Here is a 17,654-nt window from a genome sequence, read left to right as displayed (position 1 = left end):
TAGAAGTCTGAAATTTGGAATCAAGATATAAATTTTATCTTGAAAACGTATGGTGTGACTGTGAAAACAAATGGTGTGATTGTTAGAAACTGCCCTCGGGTTTTAGTACTGAGGAGTGCCATTCAAACCACCAGCAAATGAGCTTGCAACTGAAGCTTCAACCATTCAAACCACCGATGAACATATCTCAAACCGAGCTTTACATAAATAATGAATTGCCTTTTTGAACAACGAATTAACCAACCCTAAAAACTACATGGATGACGTAATCCCTTTTCAAATTGGAACAGGGACAACAAGATCGTCAAGAAAATTAAATGATGGATAACTCAAACAATTTCCAAAGACTCGTACAAATAACCATAGAGAAAGTCAAAAGGTGATTTGGTAAAGGGTTCTCATAATATAACCCTGAAATCTTTCAACACCTGTAACCACCAAGTGGTTTTTTCAAAGAACAGATGCTAGTTATCGGCCTTGAACCATTGTAACAGTAACATTGTTGATAAAGCATTTACTTAGGTTGTTTTGTGAAGAGCTAGCATCTGGGGCAATCTGCCTTTCGGTGAATGCAGGTTGCTTTGGAAGAGGCAGATCAATGATCTCACTTTTAAGCATGGAAATAACAATGGATACACTTGGCCTATCATTAGCAAAATCTTGCACACACAACAGCCCGACATGTATGCATCTCAAAATTTCCATTTCAAAGAATGGTTCACGTATTATTGGGTCAGTTAATGCCACAATGTTGTCTGGATTCCACATTTTCCATGCCTGAAAACATGACGAAAAATCTAAAACGACACCTATTCAAATGTCTAGGTGATTCACAAATATTAAGCAGAATAAGATCTGACCTAACAATCAATAATCAACCCAATACAGATATGTAATGAAAATCAAGAACACAGATATTTGGTTACGAAGAGGAAACCATTTAAAGAACTCTCTAAATGTAAAACCTCTCTGGTGCAGCCAAACCTAGGAAATCAATCCACTATGAGAAGAATAAAGAATACAAGAAGAATTACAAAACCTTTGCAATTTACTGTTCCTTGTACACGACAAGCGACCCACTTGACTTCTACTGCAGTAGCCCTTTCCAGAACATCTGGCACAATTCTTCTATAAGATTTCCTTTCACTGGAACTCCGATTGGCTTCACGTATTTAACATTTTCTCAAACAAACCTAGAACAAAATCTCTCTCTCTAGGCTCTCAAATTTTGCTCTCCAAAAAATACGTACAAATAAATGGCAAATTAGTTTGCTTAAATAGAAAATAAAACATAACAAAGCTGTCGTGTCCGGACATGGCTAATCTGGGGTCCGGACATGGCTAGGGTTACATATGCGTAACCTAGTGATGTCCGGACCTCCAAATCTTGTGTCCGGACGTCTTAGAAAAATAACGCTTTCTGGAAATGAGGTCCGGACCCAGCTTCTGGCGGTTCAGACCTCTCCTTCAAAATCCAAATTCTGGAAATCAGGTCCGGACCCAGCTTCTGGCGGTCCGAACCTGCCCATCAAAACAGGCTTGCTGGTTTTTGTGTCCGGACCCGGCTTCTGGAGGTCCGGACATGCCCTTCAACAGGTATTCTCTTGAAATTGGGTCCGAACCTGGCCTCTGGGGGTCCGAACCTGCCTTCTAGAATCTGTTTTCTGGACATGTTAAGATGCTTCATTTTCACCAACTTTACACGCAAACCAAATGAGCCAAAACATAACCTAACAAACTCCCCCTTTTGGCCATTCGGGGACAAAAATAAATGAAAATGACACATCAAAATCAACTCCCCCTTTTTGTCACAGAATGACAAAAGGTCTCCATGGTTCCTGAAACACTCACAAAATTCATCAAAGTATGGAACAGGAATAAATAATGACCAAACCAAATCTGTTCATAATGAGTGAAATGAGTTATGAATGCATAATGAGTGAAATGCAAGATCATAAAAAAATTTCTCCCCCTTAAACAGAAACCACAAACAAAAAAAAATTGACCATAAATAAAAACTTGTATTGATGTCCAACACCTCATGCTCGTTCTTATGAATATCTTAACAATCCGAAGTGATCAACAAACTACAGACACACCATAAATGTACCGTATGCATGACGCATTATTTTTCTGTGAATTCAGCCAAGGAAGCAATAACTCAGAAAACTCATACGAAGATGTAGTGTGTGAAAACTCCCATTAAATAAGATTTCATCAGTGGAAAGTAAATCTAGACAAACATTTAGTAAATGAAAGACAACTAGTCTGATTCAAGCCACAGTCAAACCTTATAATGTTAGGACCTAGAGTCCTTCATCCGATACACTTTCCCGGAGATTAATCATTCGCTTTTCATCATGTCCTTTTATGCCCCCCTCTTTTTTCTTTCTTTCTTTTTTTTTAAAAAAATATATATATATATATATTTATTGAAGAAAATGTCGGAATTTTTAGGAGCTAGGTTCAACTAACGAGTTGGTCAAGTGAATAGAAAGGACATTACCTATCTTCCAAAAAAAATGTTTGATCCGAATTTCCAAACACATATCAAAAATACAAACTTAATGGAGGCAAAGAGTGCACAACTTCGAACATAAGAAAAACTGACTCTTACTCCCTCAACAGTATTTAGAAAAACAAGGCAGATCATAAAACATATGAATCATTAGATGTAAATCGCAGAATTGTTGACCCCACTCATATGTACAATATGCATTTCGGAACAATACATGAGAAACTGACCACCAAACAAGAAAGAGAGAAAAGAAAAAAAATATATCATAAAAATAACAGAACCAAAGAAAAGAAAAAAAATAACCAAAATGCCCTAGAACAACAACGAAAAATTATCAATATGCTTAGTTTCTAGGCATGTCAAGTTCCCACCTAATCTAGGTGAGTCCATTACCACTCCCCCTCAATGGGTGAATGGTATTAATCTTCTTGACCCGAACTTTCTTCACATCAGGGACAACTGTGTGACTCTTATCCAAGACATCCAACCGTGTTACTACATCTTTCATCACGTTGAATAATTTCTCATAACTATTTCTAGAATGGAAATATTCTCTTTTAGGCTCATGACTGTTAAGCTGAAAACACTTAGGACGAATATGTCCAAACTTACCACAGTTATGACACGTAGGAATAAACCTTTGAGAAGGTTGGTTCCTTAACATGTGCATACTTCTCGACTTAGAACTAGACATATAGGAATCAGTTAGAGTTCCCTTACCTTTTCTACCTTTGGAAATTTGAGGAGAAATTACCTTCTTTTCAGCCAAGCTATCTTCTTTGTTCACTGGTTTCACAAAAATCAACTTTGAAGAAGAAGCAACATTAGTAGATAAAATAGCAGATTTATCAAAACCCAATCCAGTTCTATCAAACGAATGTTTCTAATTATGTAGCATTTGATTTAGCTTTTCACTAGAGAATTTTGTTAAATGATTCTTTGATTCATTCAGTTCATTCTCTAAGGATTTCACTTTGGAAATTAGCATTTGATTTTCAGACATCAAAGTATTATGAGTAGCAAGAGAATCAGTTAAGGTGACAGAAAGTTGATCATTTTCAAGATTAACCTCATTGAGTTTCTTCAATTGCTGCTTATTCAGCTTTTTCAGTTTAGTGTATTCCACAAAGAGATTATTATAAGCATTTTGCAAATCATCTTCTTCTTCCGAATCATTATCGGACACACCTTGTTTGTCTTGACAATTACACTCACTATTCTCATGTTCACTCTCATAACTAACTCCAAATGCTAAGTAATTAACTCCCTATTCAGCATCGTCCTTGTCTGACTCATCACTTTGAGTCACATTAAATGCCTTGCCATTTGACTTTCTCAAGTTAGCACAGTCAACACGAATGTGCCCATGTCCTCTACATTCGTGACACTTGATACCTCTAGGTGACTTTCCTTTCTCAACATTCTCATTTCTAGATTTCTCAGAAAATTGTGAATTGCTATTTCTAAAATTTCCTTTCTTGGCTCTAAAGAATTTCCTAAACTTCTTAGCAAACATAGCAATTTCTTCCTCATTTTCAAAATCCTCATCAAATGAACCACAAGAGTCAACCTTAACATTTTTTGCCTTAAGAGCAATATTCTTGGTGTTCTTGTGTTTAGGAAGAATTAGCTCAAAGGTCTAAAGGGAACCTACAAGTTCTTCTACTCTCATAGTATCTAAGTCCTTGCTTTGTTGTAAAGCAGCAATTTGGGGAATAAACCTCTCAGGCAAAGATCTTAAGATTTTTTTCACCACTTTAGCATCATTCATTTTCTTTCCCAAATTAATGGTAGAGTTTTTAATGGCACTAAGCTTTGAATAAAATTCATCAAAAGTTTCATCTTCCTGCATTCTAATCTCCTCAAACTGAGAAACCAACATTTGAATTTTTTAAGTTCTAACAACCATAGTTCCTTCATGTGTGATTTCTAAAGTTTTCCAGGCTTCCTTAGCTATTTCACATCTAGAAATTCTAGAAAATTTCTCATTTGAAACAGATATGTAAATAGCATTTATAGCTTTGTCATTAGCAGTAGCATTATTCTTTTCCTCCGTTGTCCATTAAGCTATTGCTTTGTCTGGACGAGTCCATCCAGATTCAACAATATGCCAAACGCTAATGGATTTAAAGTATGCTCTCATACGTATTTTCCAAAGCGTATAATTAGTTCCATCAAAGACGGGAATGGAATTCGGAGCAACAGTATGAGACATTTGATATGGAGTCTCGGATCACACTCAGGAAATAGTTCTTTCACAGAGTGAACCCGCTCTGATACCAATTGAAAAATCTAAAACGACTCTAAATGACACCTATTCAAATGTCTAGGTGATTCACAAATATTAAGCGGAATAAGATCTGACCTAACAATCAATAACCAACCAAATACAAATATGTAATGAAAATTAAGAACACAGATATTTGGTTACGAATAAGAAACCATTTAGAGAACTCTCTAAATGTAAAACCTCTCCGAGGTAGCTAAACCCAGGAAATCAATCCATTATGAGAAGAATAAGGAATACAAGAAGAATTACAAAACCTTTGCAATTTACTCTTCCTTGTGCACGACAAGCGACCCACTTGACTTCTACCGCAGTAGCCCTTTCCAGAACATCTGGCACAATTCTTCTATAAGATTTCCTTTCACCGGAACTCCGATTGGTTTCACGTATTTAACCTTTTCTCAAACAAACCTAGAACAAAATCTCTCTCTCTAGGCTCTCTAATTTTGCTCTCCAAAAAATACGTACAAATAAATGGCAAATTAGTTTGCTTAAATAGAAAATAAAACATAACAAAGCTGCCGTGTCCGGACATTGCTAATCTGGGGTCTGGACATGGCTAGGGTTACATATGCGTAACCTAGTGATGTCCGGATCTCCAAATCTTGTGTCCGGACATCTCAGAAAAATAACGCTTTCTAGAAATGAGGTCCGGACCCAGCTTCTGGCGGTTCGGACCTCTCCTTCAAAATCCAGATTCTGGAAATCAGGTCCGGACCCAGCTTCTGGCGGTCTGGACCTGCCCATCAAAACAGGCTTGCTGGTTTTTGTGTCCGGACCCGGCTTCTGGAGGTCCGGACATGCCCTTCAACAGGTATTCTCTGGAAATTGGGTCCGAACCTGGCTTCTGGGGGTCCAGACCTGCCTTCTAGAATCTGTTTTCTGGACATGTTAAGATGCTTCATTTTCACCAACTTTACACACAAACCGAATGAGCCAAAACATAACCTAACACATGAAACTCATAAGAAACATCAATTGAGGTTCTTAAAAATGAAGCAATGATCTAAGGAAGGCTTACAAATCCTATAAGGCTCATGGCCGGCTCATCATCATAAAAGCTAGAATTTCTTCTTCCACTAATTATCTCGAGTAACAACACTCCAAAGCTGAAGACATCTGATTTCTCTAAAAATTGCCCTTTCATTGCATACTCAAGAGACATGTACCCACTAAATTTTAACAAAAAACACATCCAAATCTTGTTACATAAAATATTAGTGTACTTATATTTATGAATTTGGCCAAACATAGGTACTTACTATGTTCCAACGACCCTTGTAGTATTGGCCTGATCTTCATTGCCCCCGAAAATCCTTGCCATACCAAAATCTGATATTTTTGGATTTCGCTCTTCATCCAACAAGATATTACTTGCTTTTAAATCTCTATGAATAATCCTTAATTTAGAATCCCTGTGAAGGTATAGCAGACCTCGACTAATTCCCTCGATAATGTTGAAGCGTCTTCTCCAATGTAGTAGTTTTGGTTTGACTGAATCTAAGAAAATTATTCAAACCAAATAAGAAAAAGAAAAGTGCAGTCACATTAAACTTGTAAGGTGAACTTCAGTAATGTTTGGAAGCAGTGTAAATTTGGTGAAGTCACATAATTAAAAAAAGTAAGCATTTACACACTAAGATACCACAACCAAGAATATCATTCCATTTTTATCTCTGCATGTAGATAATTTTAGATTGTAATATCCCAACAAAGGCCATCGGAATGAACTAACCAAAGAGAAATGCGTCCAAACTTTTGTTTGGCATGTATTCATAAACCAACATCTTTTCTTCCCCTTCAATGCAGCAGCCAAGGAGTCTAACGAGATTCCGATGTTGGAGTTTAGATATCACCACCATCTCATTCATAAATTCTTCTAGCCCTTGTCCAGAGGCTTTCAAAAGTCTTTTTACTGCAATTTCTTGTCCGTCTAACAATTTTCCCTGTAAACAAACAACAACTTGACTATATATTCAAATTGTTAGGCAATAACCCTTTACAAGATTAACCATTACCCTGTATACAGGACCAAATCCACCCTACCCAAGCTTATTTGATTGATGGAAGCTGTTTGTTGAACTTGCCAACTCCTGAAGATTGAATATTGGCAGCTCTTCGAGTTTAGCTTGGTTCACGTTGTCTCCATGGTTGTCTTCACCCATGTTCAACAATAACTTCTCCTCCTCTTCACGGTGTTTATAAATCTTAGTCAATTGAGCTAGTAGGAATGTGCATACAAAGAAGAGAGAAGAAAAGAGAGAGGATGAGGGTCCTTCCAGCTACAAAGAGGAAGGTGCATATTACCTTTTTGTTTAGACATCCAACGCCACAATAAGTAAATGCAAATGCCAGTGAATATACTCCTATGATCACTGTGACTGTTACGATTACTTTCACATTTCCCTCTTTATCTGTAAATCAGAGAAAACATCAAACTAATTCCTCCAAAATAGGCAAGAGAATATTTACCTTTTTTTTTTTTGGTAAAACAGAATTATCTATTTTGGTAAAAACAGAACTACAAGGACTTCCTAAGCAATTGGCATGTTGGGGGTGACATGGGTTTGTTTGAAATACAATTTTATCTATTTTGCAACACAAAATTAGCCTATGAACTGCACCAGCAGTGGATGATTTGAAGCATAAGATAAATTTTGAAAGAAAACAGAAACAACTCACCAAGTTCTGAATAGGCCAAACGGACATAAAGATCAATTCCGCCACTCGAGAATTTCTGTAGGTCAATTAAGCTTCCTGTCCATGGCATACAGCCAATGCCAGCAACAAATGCGTAAGCTACACAAGAACAATTCTCCAAGCATTGATTTCTACATTTTTCTTCACGAGCAGATGACCGATCTGCCAAGTCTGGTACTTTCATCTTCGTCAGTTTCAAAAATCCATCTTTTTTGCCCCCATCACTGCCATTGTTCACCCTCTCACACTGCAAGGGTCTCCTCCTCACACATCCACTAGTCCAATTTCCTCTGTTCCATTCTTTTCTGTTCTTTGGCTCAAACCCCGGTATACAGCTGCAAATTGGTGAATTCTGTGAATTACAGCTTCCAAATGCCCCACACCTGCCATAAACATCGCAGTCAGTATTCAAAGCTGACCACCCGATCCCCCAATGATCATCCCCAGTGCCGAAATATGTTTCCTGTATATTTCCTTGCGCATTCAAGACAAATTTTGTTGTGAAAGAATCGTTTGAAAAGGAAAAAGATAAATAGAATGTTCCATCATTATCAGGTACAAGATTAAATCCATCAAGATATACAGAAATCATGTCCGGTATTCCAATAAAGATCTGGCCGTTCCATGGACCACTCCGCCAATATGTGTTACTGTCGTTCCAGATGAAAATTTCAGGAATATTTCGAACCTCAATACCGGCGGAGAAGTTTCCAATGGATGGATCAGAAGGACTTTTCCATGATGTCAGCTGCATTTTCTTACCCGTTCTAACATCCGTACTAATTTTCATTTTTTCCATGAATGTATCAGAAGGATGTTGGAAACTCTCCCATAAGAATGTCCCTGTAGTGTTTCCTTGCAAGACAAGGTTTCCAGAATCTAAAAGCTGGGCACTGGAATTGACAACAGAATTTGTTAAATTTGATGACCAGAGAACCTTCTTTTGCCCATCTAACACTACCAGATTCCCAACTTCGGATATGGTAAGAATTCCAGAGGAATTCTTGAGGGGATTGTTTCTGTTAGCAACCCATACGACAGTGAACACAGAAAATTTCAGCATACCATATCCCAACATACCGGTCGGTAGAATTTGGAGGGCTGAAAAATCCCAGTTTGAAGTCACCCCCATTGGAGATGATGGTTTCAGAGTCGTTGATGAATTTAGCTGCTGTGATGGTGTCTGTTGCAGAGCCAAACTCTAAACAGAAGCAAGATAGCAAGACAAGAAGAGCAGACAAGTTGGTGTTTCGAACAAGTTCCATAGATTCAACGCTTCTTGTTTGTGAGAATACAGGTTTTGGATGGCTGGAGCGACGAGCATTATTGATTCCTTGCTTCTCGTCCTCGTACTTTTCTTCGACAGATATTTCTATCAAACGCGTTTTTCTGTCAATGCTTTCGACTTTCTATCATTCAAAGCTGCCTTTTTGGACTTCGGCTTCAAACATTTAGACGCTTCAGCCTTCAATTGTCCGCTTCACCCTGAAAGTGGTGTAACATCATCAATGTTAGAGATAAAGCTAGCCTCGGTTCAAGTTCAAACAGATCATCCACAAGGTCAGCAACACATTTCAAGTTCAAATATATGGTAACGTTTATCTTTTATTTGTCATTTAAATTGTAAATATTATATTTGGAATAAGTGGGTTAGAATATAAATTAAATAATTAAATTTATTGGTGAAAGGTAGTCTATGAAAAAAAAAATGATAAAACCCATATCAGTTTCCTGGTGGAAAGTTGGTCAATGTCGATGAAGCCTCCCATTCAGAGACGGAGGGGGAGGGGACCGGGGTAGGCCATGGTTCCCTCCCAAAATAAGGAAAAAAAAAAAATTGTAAGTAAAAAATAAAAAAAAAAGGTAAAGTAATGTTTTAAGTTTAGTCATTTGGCCCCTCCAAAAAAAAAAAAAAAAAAGGTGGCCCTATTTTTAGATTTTTTGGCCATATCCAATAAAAACTTTTGGCCTTATTCTTAATTTTTTGGGTTAAATACTCCAAACCCCCCTAGGGTTTTTCAACTTTATTTTTTCTCCCCTGGGGTTTCATTTTTATCACAGGAGGTCCCTGTAGTTTTGATAAGTGACCAAATTAGTCCATCCATTAGTTGACCGTTAGTTGACCGTTAGGACAGACACGTTAGGACCCTCATCTGGTCCACGTATCAGTCTTAACGGTCAACTAACGGATTGACTAAATTGGTCTTTATCAAAACCTCAGGGGGGTCCTGTGATAAAAGTGAAACCCCAGGGGGAAAAAAATAAAGTTGCTAAACCCTAGGGGGTTTTGAGGTATTTAACCCTAATTTTTTTGCCATTAAATTTTTTTATTTTTAGTCCTTATTTTTAAATGTCCATTTTTTTGCTCTTACTTTCAAATGCTCACCATTTTTGGTCCTTACGGTAGTCTTTAATTTATAAAAAACAATCAAAATAATTTTTTTTAATAAAAAAAATTCTAAATAACCAAAAAAAAAAAAAATTTGGTTGGCCCCTCCTATAAAATTTCCTGGCTCCATTCCTACTCCCATTTGTCGTGAATGACTTCCTACCTTGAGGCTGGAGAGAAGATGCATTTGATAAATTCATTAGCTTTTTTTTTTTTTTTAATTAAATACGGGAAAATGTTACAATGGAAAATCATATCATTCTCACTCTTAATCTGAATTGAAAGATCATTTGAGAATACTTTCAAAAACAAGGTTAGAAACAGTCCATTTAGCAAACTAATGTGCCTTAAAATTTACACAGTATAAACTTTTGAAGCCTTCGAACTTAAAAATAAAAATAAAAAATATATCATCCACAACATTAAAAAAGTTCCAATATTTAGGAGTTATTAATTGCTTTGTGAACATGATTTGGCCCGGGAAAAATATATCTTCATATAAAAGCTTTAGAGATGCTTAACTTGTAAGATTAACAATGAAAAACTTTTCAAGATTCTAAAAATAGGAAAGTGACTATCCAAGAAATATCAAATCCAACGGAAATCGTCCATTGTAGCTTTCCCAATGTGAATGATGGTGATTCCTGAGATTCCATGTGGCCCAACAAAGTGGATGACGGCTGGTATTCACGTTTCTCTTCTCTCTCTCTCTCTCTCTCTCTCTTTTTCATTATAAATTTTACGAGAGAGAATTTCCTATCTTTGTAATTTGTTTGTTTACATGAGCAAGATGGTAAGAAGAAAAAATCTGTATTTGACAAGACTTCTTCCTATATCTATAAAATTTATTAAAACCGAAAAAAGTATAGAAAAAAGATAGTTCTTTTGTATTAGATTAGTACTATTTTTCTTTTTTCTTTTTGTTTTTACTTTATTTCAAATGGTTTTGTTCTTTTGTTTGTCTTTATTTTCTATTCTAATTTATATTTTACTTTTATTCAAATTGCTTATTTTTTCTTTTCTAAATTTTTGACTGAATTTGGAAAAATGACGGAGAGAGAGAGAAAGGGTTTTCTATCTTTGTTTTTGGTATGAAGTATGACAATTTTTTGGTTTTTGTTGTTGTTAATTGAGTTTTTTTTTTTTTTTTATTCAAATAAAGGAGAAACAGAAAAGGGAATTACAAAAGAGGGTCTTTGCCACTCCTTAATCTGATAGAGGAAAGAAAATGAGAAATAGTGGGAATGCTTTCGAACATTAAGTGGGAAGCGGCCCATCTAACTACAAGGTGTGCACCTATATTCGTAGATTTGAAAATCTTCACAGCTTTCCGATATGAGATGGAAAGCAATTGGAGCTTAATATTGGAAATAATAGGCATTGAGTTCTAGTACAAGAAGAGATGGGGATCCTTTACAGCAAGGATAGTAAGCATGGAGTCCCCTTCAATGATCAAGCGGGGGCAGACAAAGGAGACTGCAATTCTGGAAGCCTGAAGGGCTGCATGAGCTTCACCCATGCCTGCTTCCATAGGAGGGAGCTTTAAGGTATTCATAGCCAGAAAATTTCATTCATGATTTGCAGTAGCAACAGCAAAATTAGGCCTAATTACCACGACAAAATTCACCTTGAGATAGCCTAATGAGGGTGGAACCCAATATGAAGAGGCATGATCTCCAGAGTTCCACACAGAGAGGTGATTATGGGTGGTGATCTTAATAAGCTTCAAAACAGAGAGGGGGGGACTCGTTGAATGGAATCATGAATCAATTTATTCTAAGTCAGCCTGATCTGATCCATCATTATCAAAGCCGAAATCTGAAAATTTCTGGCTTCTTTCCAAGGAACACTCAGTGCCGAGTGGGCGCTGAGAATAGCCTTAATCTAGGAGTCAAAAGGAAGAGAGGAGAAGGCCCCGTATCTAGATGCCATTGAGAATTCCTCCACAAAATTCTGGCAAAAGGGCAACTCAAAAAAACATGTGATGGAACGATTCTGCTGAGCCTTGACAAATTGGGCAGCAAAGCTGATGTAGAACAATCCACCAAGAATTGTTCAGCCAAACCGAGGGTCGAGCCTCGGCTCGAGAAATCAAGAACCGAGGAATACTTGGCCACCGAGCATTGTTCAGTCAAACCGAGGGTCGAACCTCGGCTCAGGAAATCAAGAACCGAGGAATACTCAGGAAACACCGAGGCACCCTTGACCGAGGCATACTCGGGAAGCTCAATTCTGATATCTGATAGAATCTACCAGCGCCGAAAGAATATTGTTAAAACTTAGGACAGGAATATATCAGGGTTGTAATATCAGAAGGACGGTGATGTCAGAACCACAGTCGGGAAAGCTGCAAAGTTATGTCAGAGCCTCAAAGGAATAATGATAGAACCGACCTTACCAATAACCGAGGACCAATAAGAAGCTTCTGCCAATTAAGGAAAACCAATGAGAAGCTATTGCCACATTTAGGGAACCAATGGCTGGTTGCCATTGTTCGGCCAATCATGTTAGGGCCAAGTTTACTTGGAATAGTTTGTTAGTTTTCTTACCTATAAATAGTAGGACTTGTAATGTTTTTAGATCTTGCTAGGGGAAAACCTGAAAATGTTAGGTCTAAGAGGCAAGATATTCCAAGAAAGTTTCCCCAAAAAATGCTTCCTTAATTGATAGATGACATTGGCTTTTAAGGTTTCATTGGAACAGGTAAAAGTATGTCATGCCTTCGTTCGCTACACATTCGGACACTTTAGCGAGTGCGTAGCGAACGAAACTCTCGAGTTTCTGTACTAAGGAATGTCGTTCAAACCACCAGCGAATGAGCTTGCAACTGAAGCTTCAACCATTCGAAGCACCAATGAACATATACCAAACCGAGCTTTACATAAACAATTAATTGCCTTTTTGAACAACGAATTAACCAACTCTAAAAACTACAAGGATGACGTAATCCCTTTTCAAATTGGAACAGAGACAACAAGATCACAAAGCAAATTAAATGCTGCATAACTCAAACTATTTCCAAAGACTTATACAAATAACCATAGGGAAAGTCAAGAGGTGATTTGGTAAAGGGTTCTCTTAATATAACCCTGAAATCTTTCAACACCTATACACACGAAGTGGTTTTTTCAAAGAACAGATGCTTGCTATCGGCCTTGAACCATTGTAACAGTAACATTGTTAACAGAGCATTTACTTTGGTTGTTTTGTGAGGAGCTAGCATCTGGGGCAATCTCCCTTTCCGTGAATGCAGGTTGCTTTGGAAGAGGCAGATCAATAATCTCACTTTTAAGCATGGAAATAACAATGGGTACAGTTGGCCTATCATTAGCAAAATCTTGCACACACAGCAACCCAACATTTATGCATCTCAAAATTTCCATTTCAAAGCATGGTTCACATATGATTGGGTCAGTTAACGCCACAATGTTGTCTGCATTCCACATTTTCCATGCCTGAAAACATGAAAACGGGATTGAAATTCTTAGCATCAATACTAAAACTCATAAGAAACATGCAATTGAAGTTCTTAAAAAAATGAGGCAACGATATAAGGGAGACTTACAAATCCTAGAAGGCTCATGTCCTGTTCATCATCAAAAAAGCTAGAATTTCTTCTTCCACTAACAATCTCGAGTAACAATACTCCAAAGCTAAAGACATCCAATTTCTCTGAAAATTGCCCTTTCATTGCATATTCAGGGGACATGTACCCACTGAATTTTAACAATAAAACACATACAAATGTTGTTACATGGAATATTAGTATAATTATATTTGTGAATTTGGCCAAACAAAGGTACTTACTATGTTCCAACGACCCTTGTAGTATTGGCTTGATCTCCATTACCCCCAAAAATCCTAGCCAAACCAAAATCTGATATTTTTGGATTTAGCTCTTCATCCAACAAGATATTACTCGTTTTTAGGTCTCTATGGATAATCTTTAATCTGGAATCCCTATGAAGGTACAGTAGACCTCGACAGATTCCCTCAATAATGTTGAAGCGTCTTCTCCAATCTAGTAGTTTTGATTTGACTGGATCTAAAGGAAATTATTCAAATTAACCAAATAAAAAAAAAAAAAAAGTACACTCGGTTTGAACTTGCAAGGTGAACTCTATCATGTTTGTAAAAGCTGAAAATTTGGTGAATTCACATAAGAAAAGTATGCATTTACAAACTAAGATACCACAACTAAGAATATCATTTCATTTTTTTCTCTCAATGTAGATAATTTTAGATTGTAATATTGGAAGATACTAACAAAGGGCATAAGCATGAACTAACCAAAGAGAAATGCATCCAAACTTTTGTTTGGCATGTATTCGTAAACCAACATCTTTTCTTCCCCTTCAACATAGCAGCCAAGGAGTCTAACGAGATTTCGGTGCTGGAGTTTAGATATCACCACCACCTCATTCATAAATTCTTCTTGCCCTTGTCCAGAGTCTCTTGAAAGTCTTTTTACTGCAATTTCTTGTCCATTTGACAATTTTCCCTGTAAACAAAGAAACAAGTAATTGACTACATATTCAAGTTGTTAGGTAATAAGCCTCTACAAGAGCAACCATTACCCTGTATACGGGACCAAACCCACCCTGCCCAAGCTTGTTTGATTGATCGAAGTTGTTTGTTGCACTTGCCAGCTCCTGAAGGTTGAATAACAGTAGCTCTTGGAGTTTAACTTGGTTCACGTTGTCTCCAAGCTTCTCTTCACCAGAAAATTTGTACAATAACATTTTTGTTTTCCTTCTCCCTACAGGGTATTTATACAACAGTTGTTAGTAATCTCTATGTAGAAATGTGGTAACAATTCTTAGTCCACTGAGATATCAAGACTATTTTGTAAGCAAAAAGAAATGTGCATATTACCGTTTTGTTTAGCCATCCAACGCCACAATAGGTAAGTGCAGATGCCAGTGAATATCAATACAATGATCACTGTGACTGTGATGATTACTTTCACTTTTTCCTTTGTATCTGTAAATTCAGAGAAAACATCAAACTAATTCATCCAAAGACTTCCTTAGCTTGGAAAGTTAGGGAATGATGTGTCGTGAGTATACTTGTGAATGTGAAGTCTCACATTGAGAAAATATAAAAAAAAAATAGTAGTTAATATATACCTAAGAAGACTCAAACTATTAGCTTAGGCTTTTGTGTTGGAGTGGTGTTCAAATATGTATATTAACGTTCTCTTGGTAAAAACTCTCATAAGCGCTTTATCTCGCAACAAGTGGTATCAAAGCTATGGTTAGCTTCTTAGAATGGTTGTACAGCGTCCAGATGTGTCTGGTTGAGAACGAAATTGTTGTGAGTGCACTTGTGAGAGTGTTTAGCTTCGTGGAACAGGTGTACGGGTGTCCAAATGCATCTTGTTGAATGGGAGATTATTGTGAGTGTACTTGTGAGAGTGTTTAGCTTCCTGAAATTGGTGTACGGGTGTCCATATGCATCTGGTTGAAGGGGAGATTGTTGTAAGTGCATTTATGAGTGTTAAGTCTCGCTTAAGAAAATATATATTACTTAATATACCTAAGAAGTTTCTAGCTCAGTTAAAACTCTCAAGCTGTTTATCTCCTCAACATGATAGGAGTTGGACTGTAACACAATTTTATCAATTTTGCAACATAAAGTAACCAAACAATTGCATCAGGAGTGGATGATTTGAAGCATAAGATAAATTTTGACAGAAAACAGAAACAACTCACCAAGTTCTGAATAGGCCAAACGCACATGAAGATCAATTCCGCCACTCGATAACTTCTGTAGGTCAATTAAGTTTCTTGTCCATGGCATACAACCAGTGCCAGCATCAAATGCGTAAGCAACACAAGAACAATTCTCCAAGCATTGGTTTCTACAATTTTCTTCACGAGCAGATGACCAATCTTCCAAGTCTGGCACTTTCATCATCGTCAGTTTCAAAAATCCGTCTTTTTTGCCCCCATCACTGCCATTGTTCACCCTCTCACACTGCAAGGGTCTCCTCCTCACACATCCACTAGTCCAATTTCCTCTGTTCCATTCTTCTTTGTTTTTTGGCTCAAACCCCCGTAAACAGCTGCAAATTGGTGAATTATGTGAATTACAGCTTCCAAATGCCCCACACTTGCCATAAACATCGCACTCAGTCCGTAAAGATGACCACGTGACCTCCCAATCCTCCCCATTGTTGCTATATACTTCAAGTAGATTTCCTTGCTCATTCAAGACATAATTTAATCGGAGAGACTCGTTCGAAGAGGAAAAAGTAAAATAGGATGTTCCTTCTTTATTATCTACAACACTAAATCCTTCAAGATATGAAGAATACTTGGTTGGTACTCCAATAAAGATCCGACGGTTCCATGGACCAGTCCGCCAAATTGTGCTACTGCCATTCCATATAAAAAGTTCAGGAAGATTACGAACCTCAAGACCGGCAGAGAAGTTTCCAATGGATGGATCAGAAGGACTTTTCCATGATGTCAGCTGCACTTTCTTACCCGTTCTAACATCCGTACTAATTTTCATATTTTTTATCATTATATTAGAAGGATGTTGGAAACTCTCCCATATGATTGTCCCTGTAGTGTTTCCTCGCAAAACAAGGTTTCCAGAATCTAAAAGCTGGGCACTCGAATTGCCAACAGAATCTGTTAAATTTGATGACCAAAGAAGCTTCTTTTGCCCGTCTAGCACTACCAGATTGCCATCTTCGGATATGGTAAGAATTCCAGAGGAATTCTTGAGGGGATTGTTTCTGTTAGCAACCCATATGACAGTGAACGCAGAAATTTCAGCATACGCTGCATACCATATCCCAACATATCGATCGGTAGAATTTGGAGGGCAGAAAAATCCCAGTTTGAAGTCACCGCCATTGGAGATGATGGTTTCAGAGTCGTTGATGAACTTAGCTGCTGTGATGGTGTCTGTGGCAGAGCCAAACTCTAAACGAAAGCAAGATAGCAAGACAAGAAGAGCTGACAAGTTGGTATTTCGAACAAGTCCCATAGTTTCAAAGCTGCTCGTTTGTGAGAATGCGGATTTTGGATTCCAGGAGGCAGAATTAAGAAGAAGAAGAAGAAGAAAGAATAGAGATATCTTATAGTCTGACTCAGGCCTTCTAGGAACCTCCTACAAGAACCACTTCCAACTAAAAAAACAAAAGGCTCAAATTATGGCTCAAGACTTCCTAACAAATAAACAAAGACCAAGACAACAATAAAATGAACTAAGAAATAATATTTATAGAAACAAGAACAGTTTCAAATTGTAAAACTAGAGATGTCTTCCTTTTTAACCTCAGAGTTACCTGTTGCCTCCTTCTCAAGGAATCTTGCTTTCTTCACTTCTCCTTTGTATGCACAGCCTCTTCAATATAAATTGCAAAGGCTGTTGCTGCTCCTTGACCGAGAGCATATCTAAATTGTAACACCTTTTTCTATTCTATTGACTCAATGCTTCTCGTCTTCGCACGTAATTTTCATGAACAGATATTTCTATCAAGAGATGCCCTTTTAGACTACAGCTTGAGATATGTGGATATAAACATATACACATATGTTTATGAATGACTTCTTAGCATAAGGGTGCGTTTGATTTTGGCATTCTGTAGGTTTTATCAAATCGTAGAGATCACGTTAGAAATAAGTATTAGAACATAAATTAAATGATTAAATTTACTAAGAACATAAATTAAATCATTAAATTTATTATTCCTTATCCGCTTAAGTTTTAGAATAAGTGATGATCAGAGCTCATCTAAGAGC

The 17,654-nt window shown here is 37.2% G+C and overlaps 1 protein-coding gene and 1 pseudogene across 2 annotated transcripts; both read right to left on the bottom strand.

Moving 5' to 3' along the window:
* Window positions 1-397: 397 nt before the first annotated feature.
* LOC132169963 (G-type lectin S-receptor-like serine/threonine-protein kinase At1g11330) lies at window positions 398-8,930 on the bottom strand (annotated as a pseudogene). Its single transcript, XR_015912694.1, has 7 exons — window positions 7,488-8,930; window positions 7,113-7,219; window positions 6,824-7,026; window positions 6,541-6,751; window positions 6,068-6,305; window positions 5,827-5,977; window positions 398-777 (listed from the first exon to the last, which is right to left on the bottom strand). The product of XR_015912694.1 is annotated as a G-type lectin S-receptor-like serine/threonine-protein kinase At1g11330 (transcript).
* A 3,784-nt stretch (window positions 8,931-12,714) lies between these two features.
* On the bottom strand, window positions 12,715-17,329 carry LOC132170282 (G-type lectin S-receptor-like serine/threonine-protein kinase At1g11300). Its single transcript, XM_088517646.1, has 8 exons — window positions 17,198-17,329; window positions 15,609-17,038; window positions 14,770-14,877; window positions 14,472-14,653; window positions 14,185-14,395; window positions 13,702-13,939; window positions 13,460-13,610; window positions 12,715-13,349 (listed from the first exon to the last, which is right to left on the bottom strand). Exons 2-8 carry the CDS (start codon window positions 16,894-16,896, stop codon window positions 13,041-13,043), a joined length of 2,487 nt encoding a protein of 828 aa, XP_088373772.1. The 5' UTR covers window positions 16,897-17,038; window positions 17,198-17,329; the 3' UTR covers window positions 12,715-13,040.
* Between the last annotated feature and the right edge of the window lie 325 nt (window positions 17,330-17,654).

Source organism: Corylus avellana, chromosome 1, assembly GCF_965113065.1.
Source record: "Corylus avellana chromosome 1, dhCorAvel1.hap1.2, whole genome shotgun sequence".
Taxonomy (NCBI): Eukaryota; Viridiplantae; Streptophyta; class Magnoliopsida; order Fagales; family Betulaceae; genus Corylus; species Corylus avellana.
This window is presented reverse-complemented; position numbering and strand designations above follow the sequence as displayed.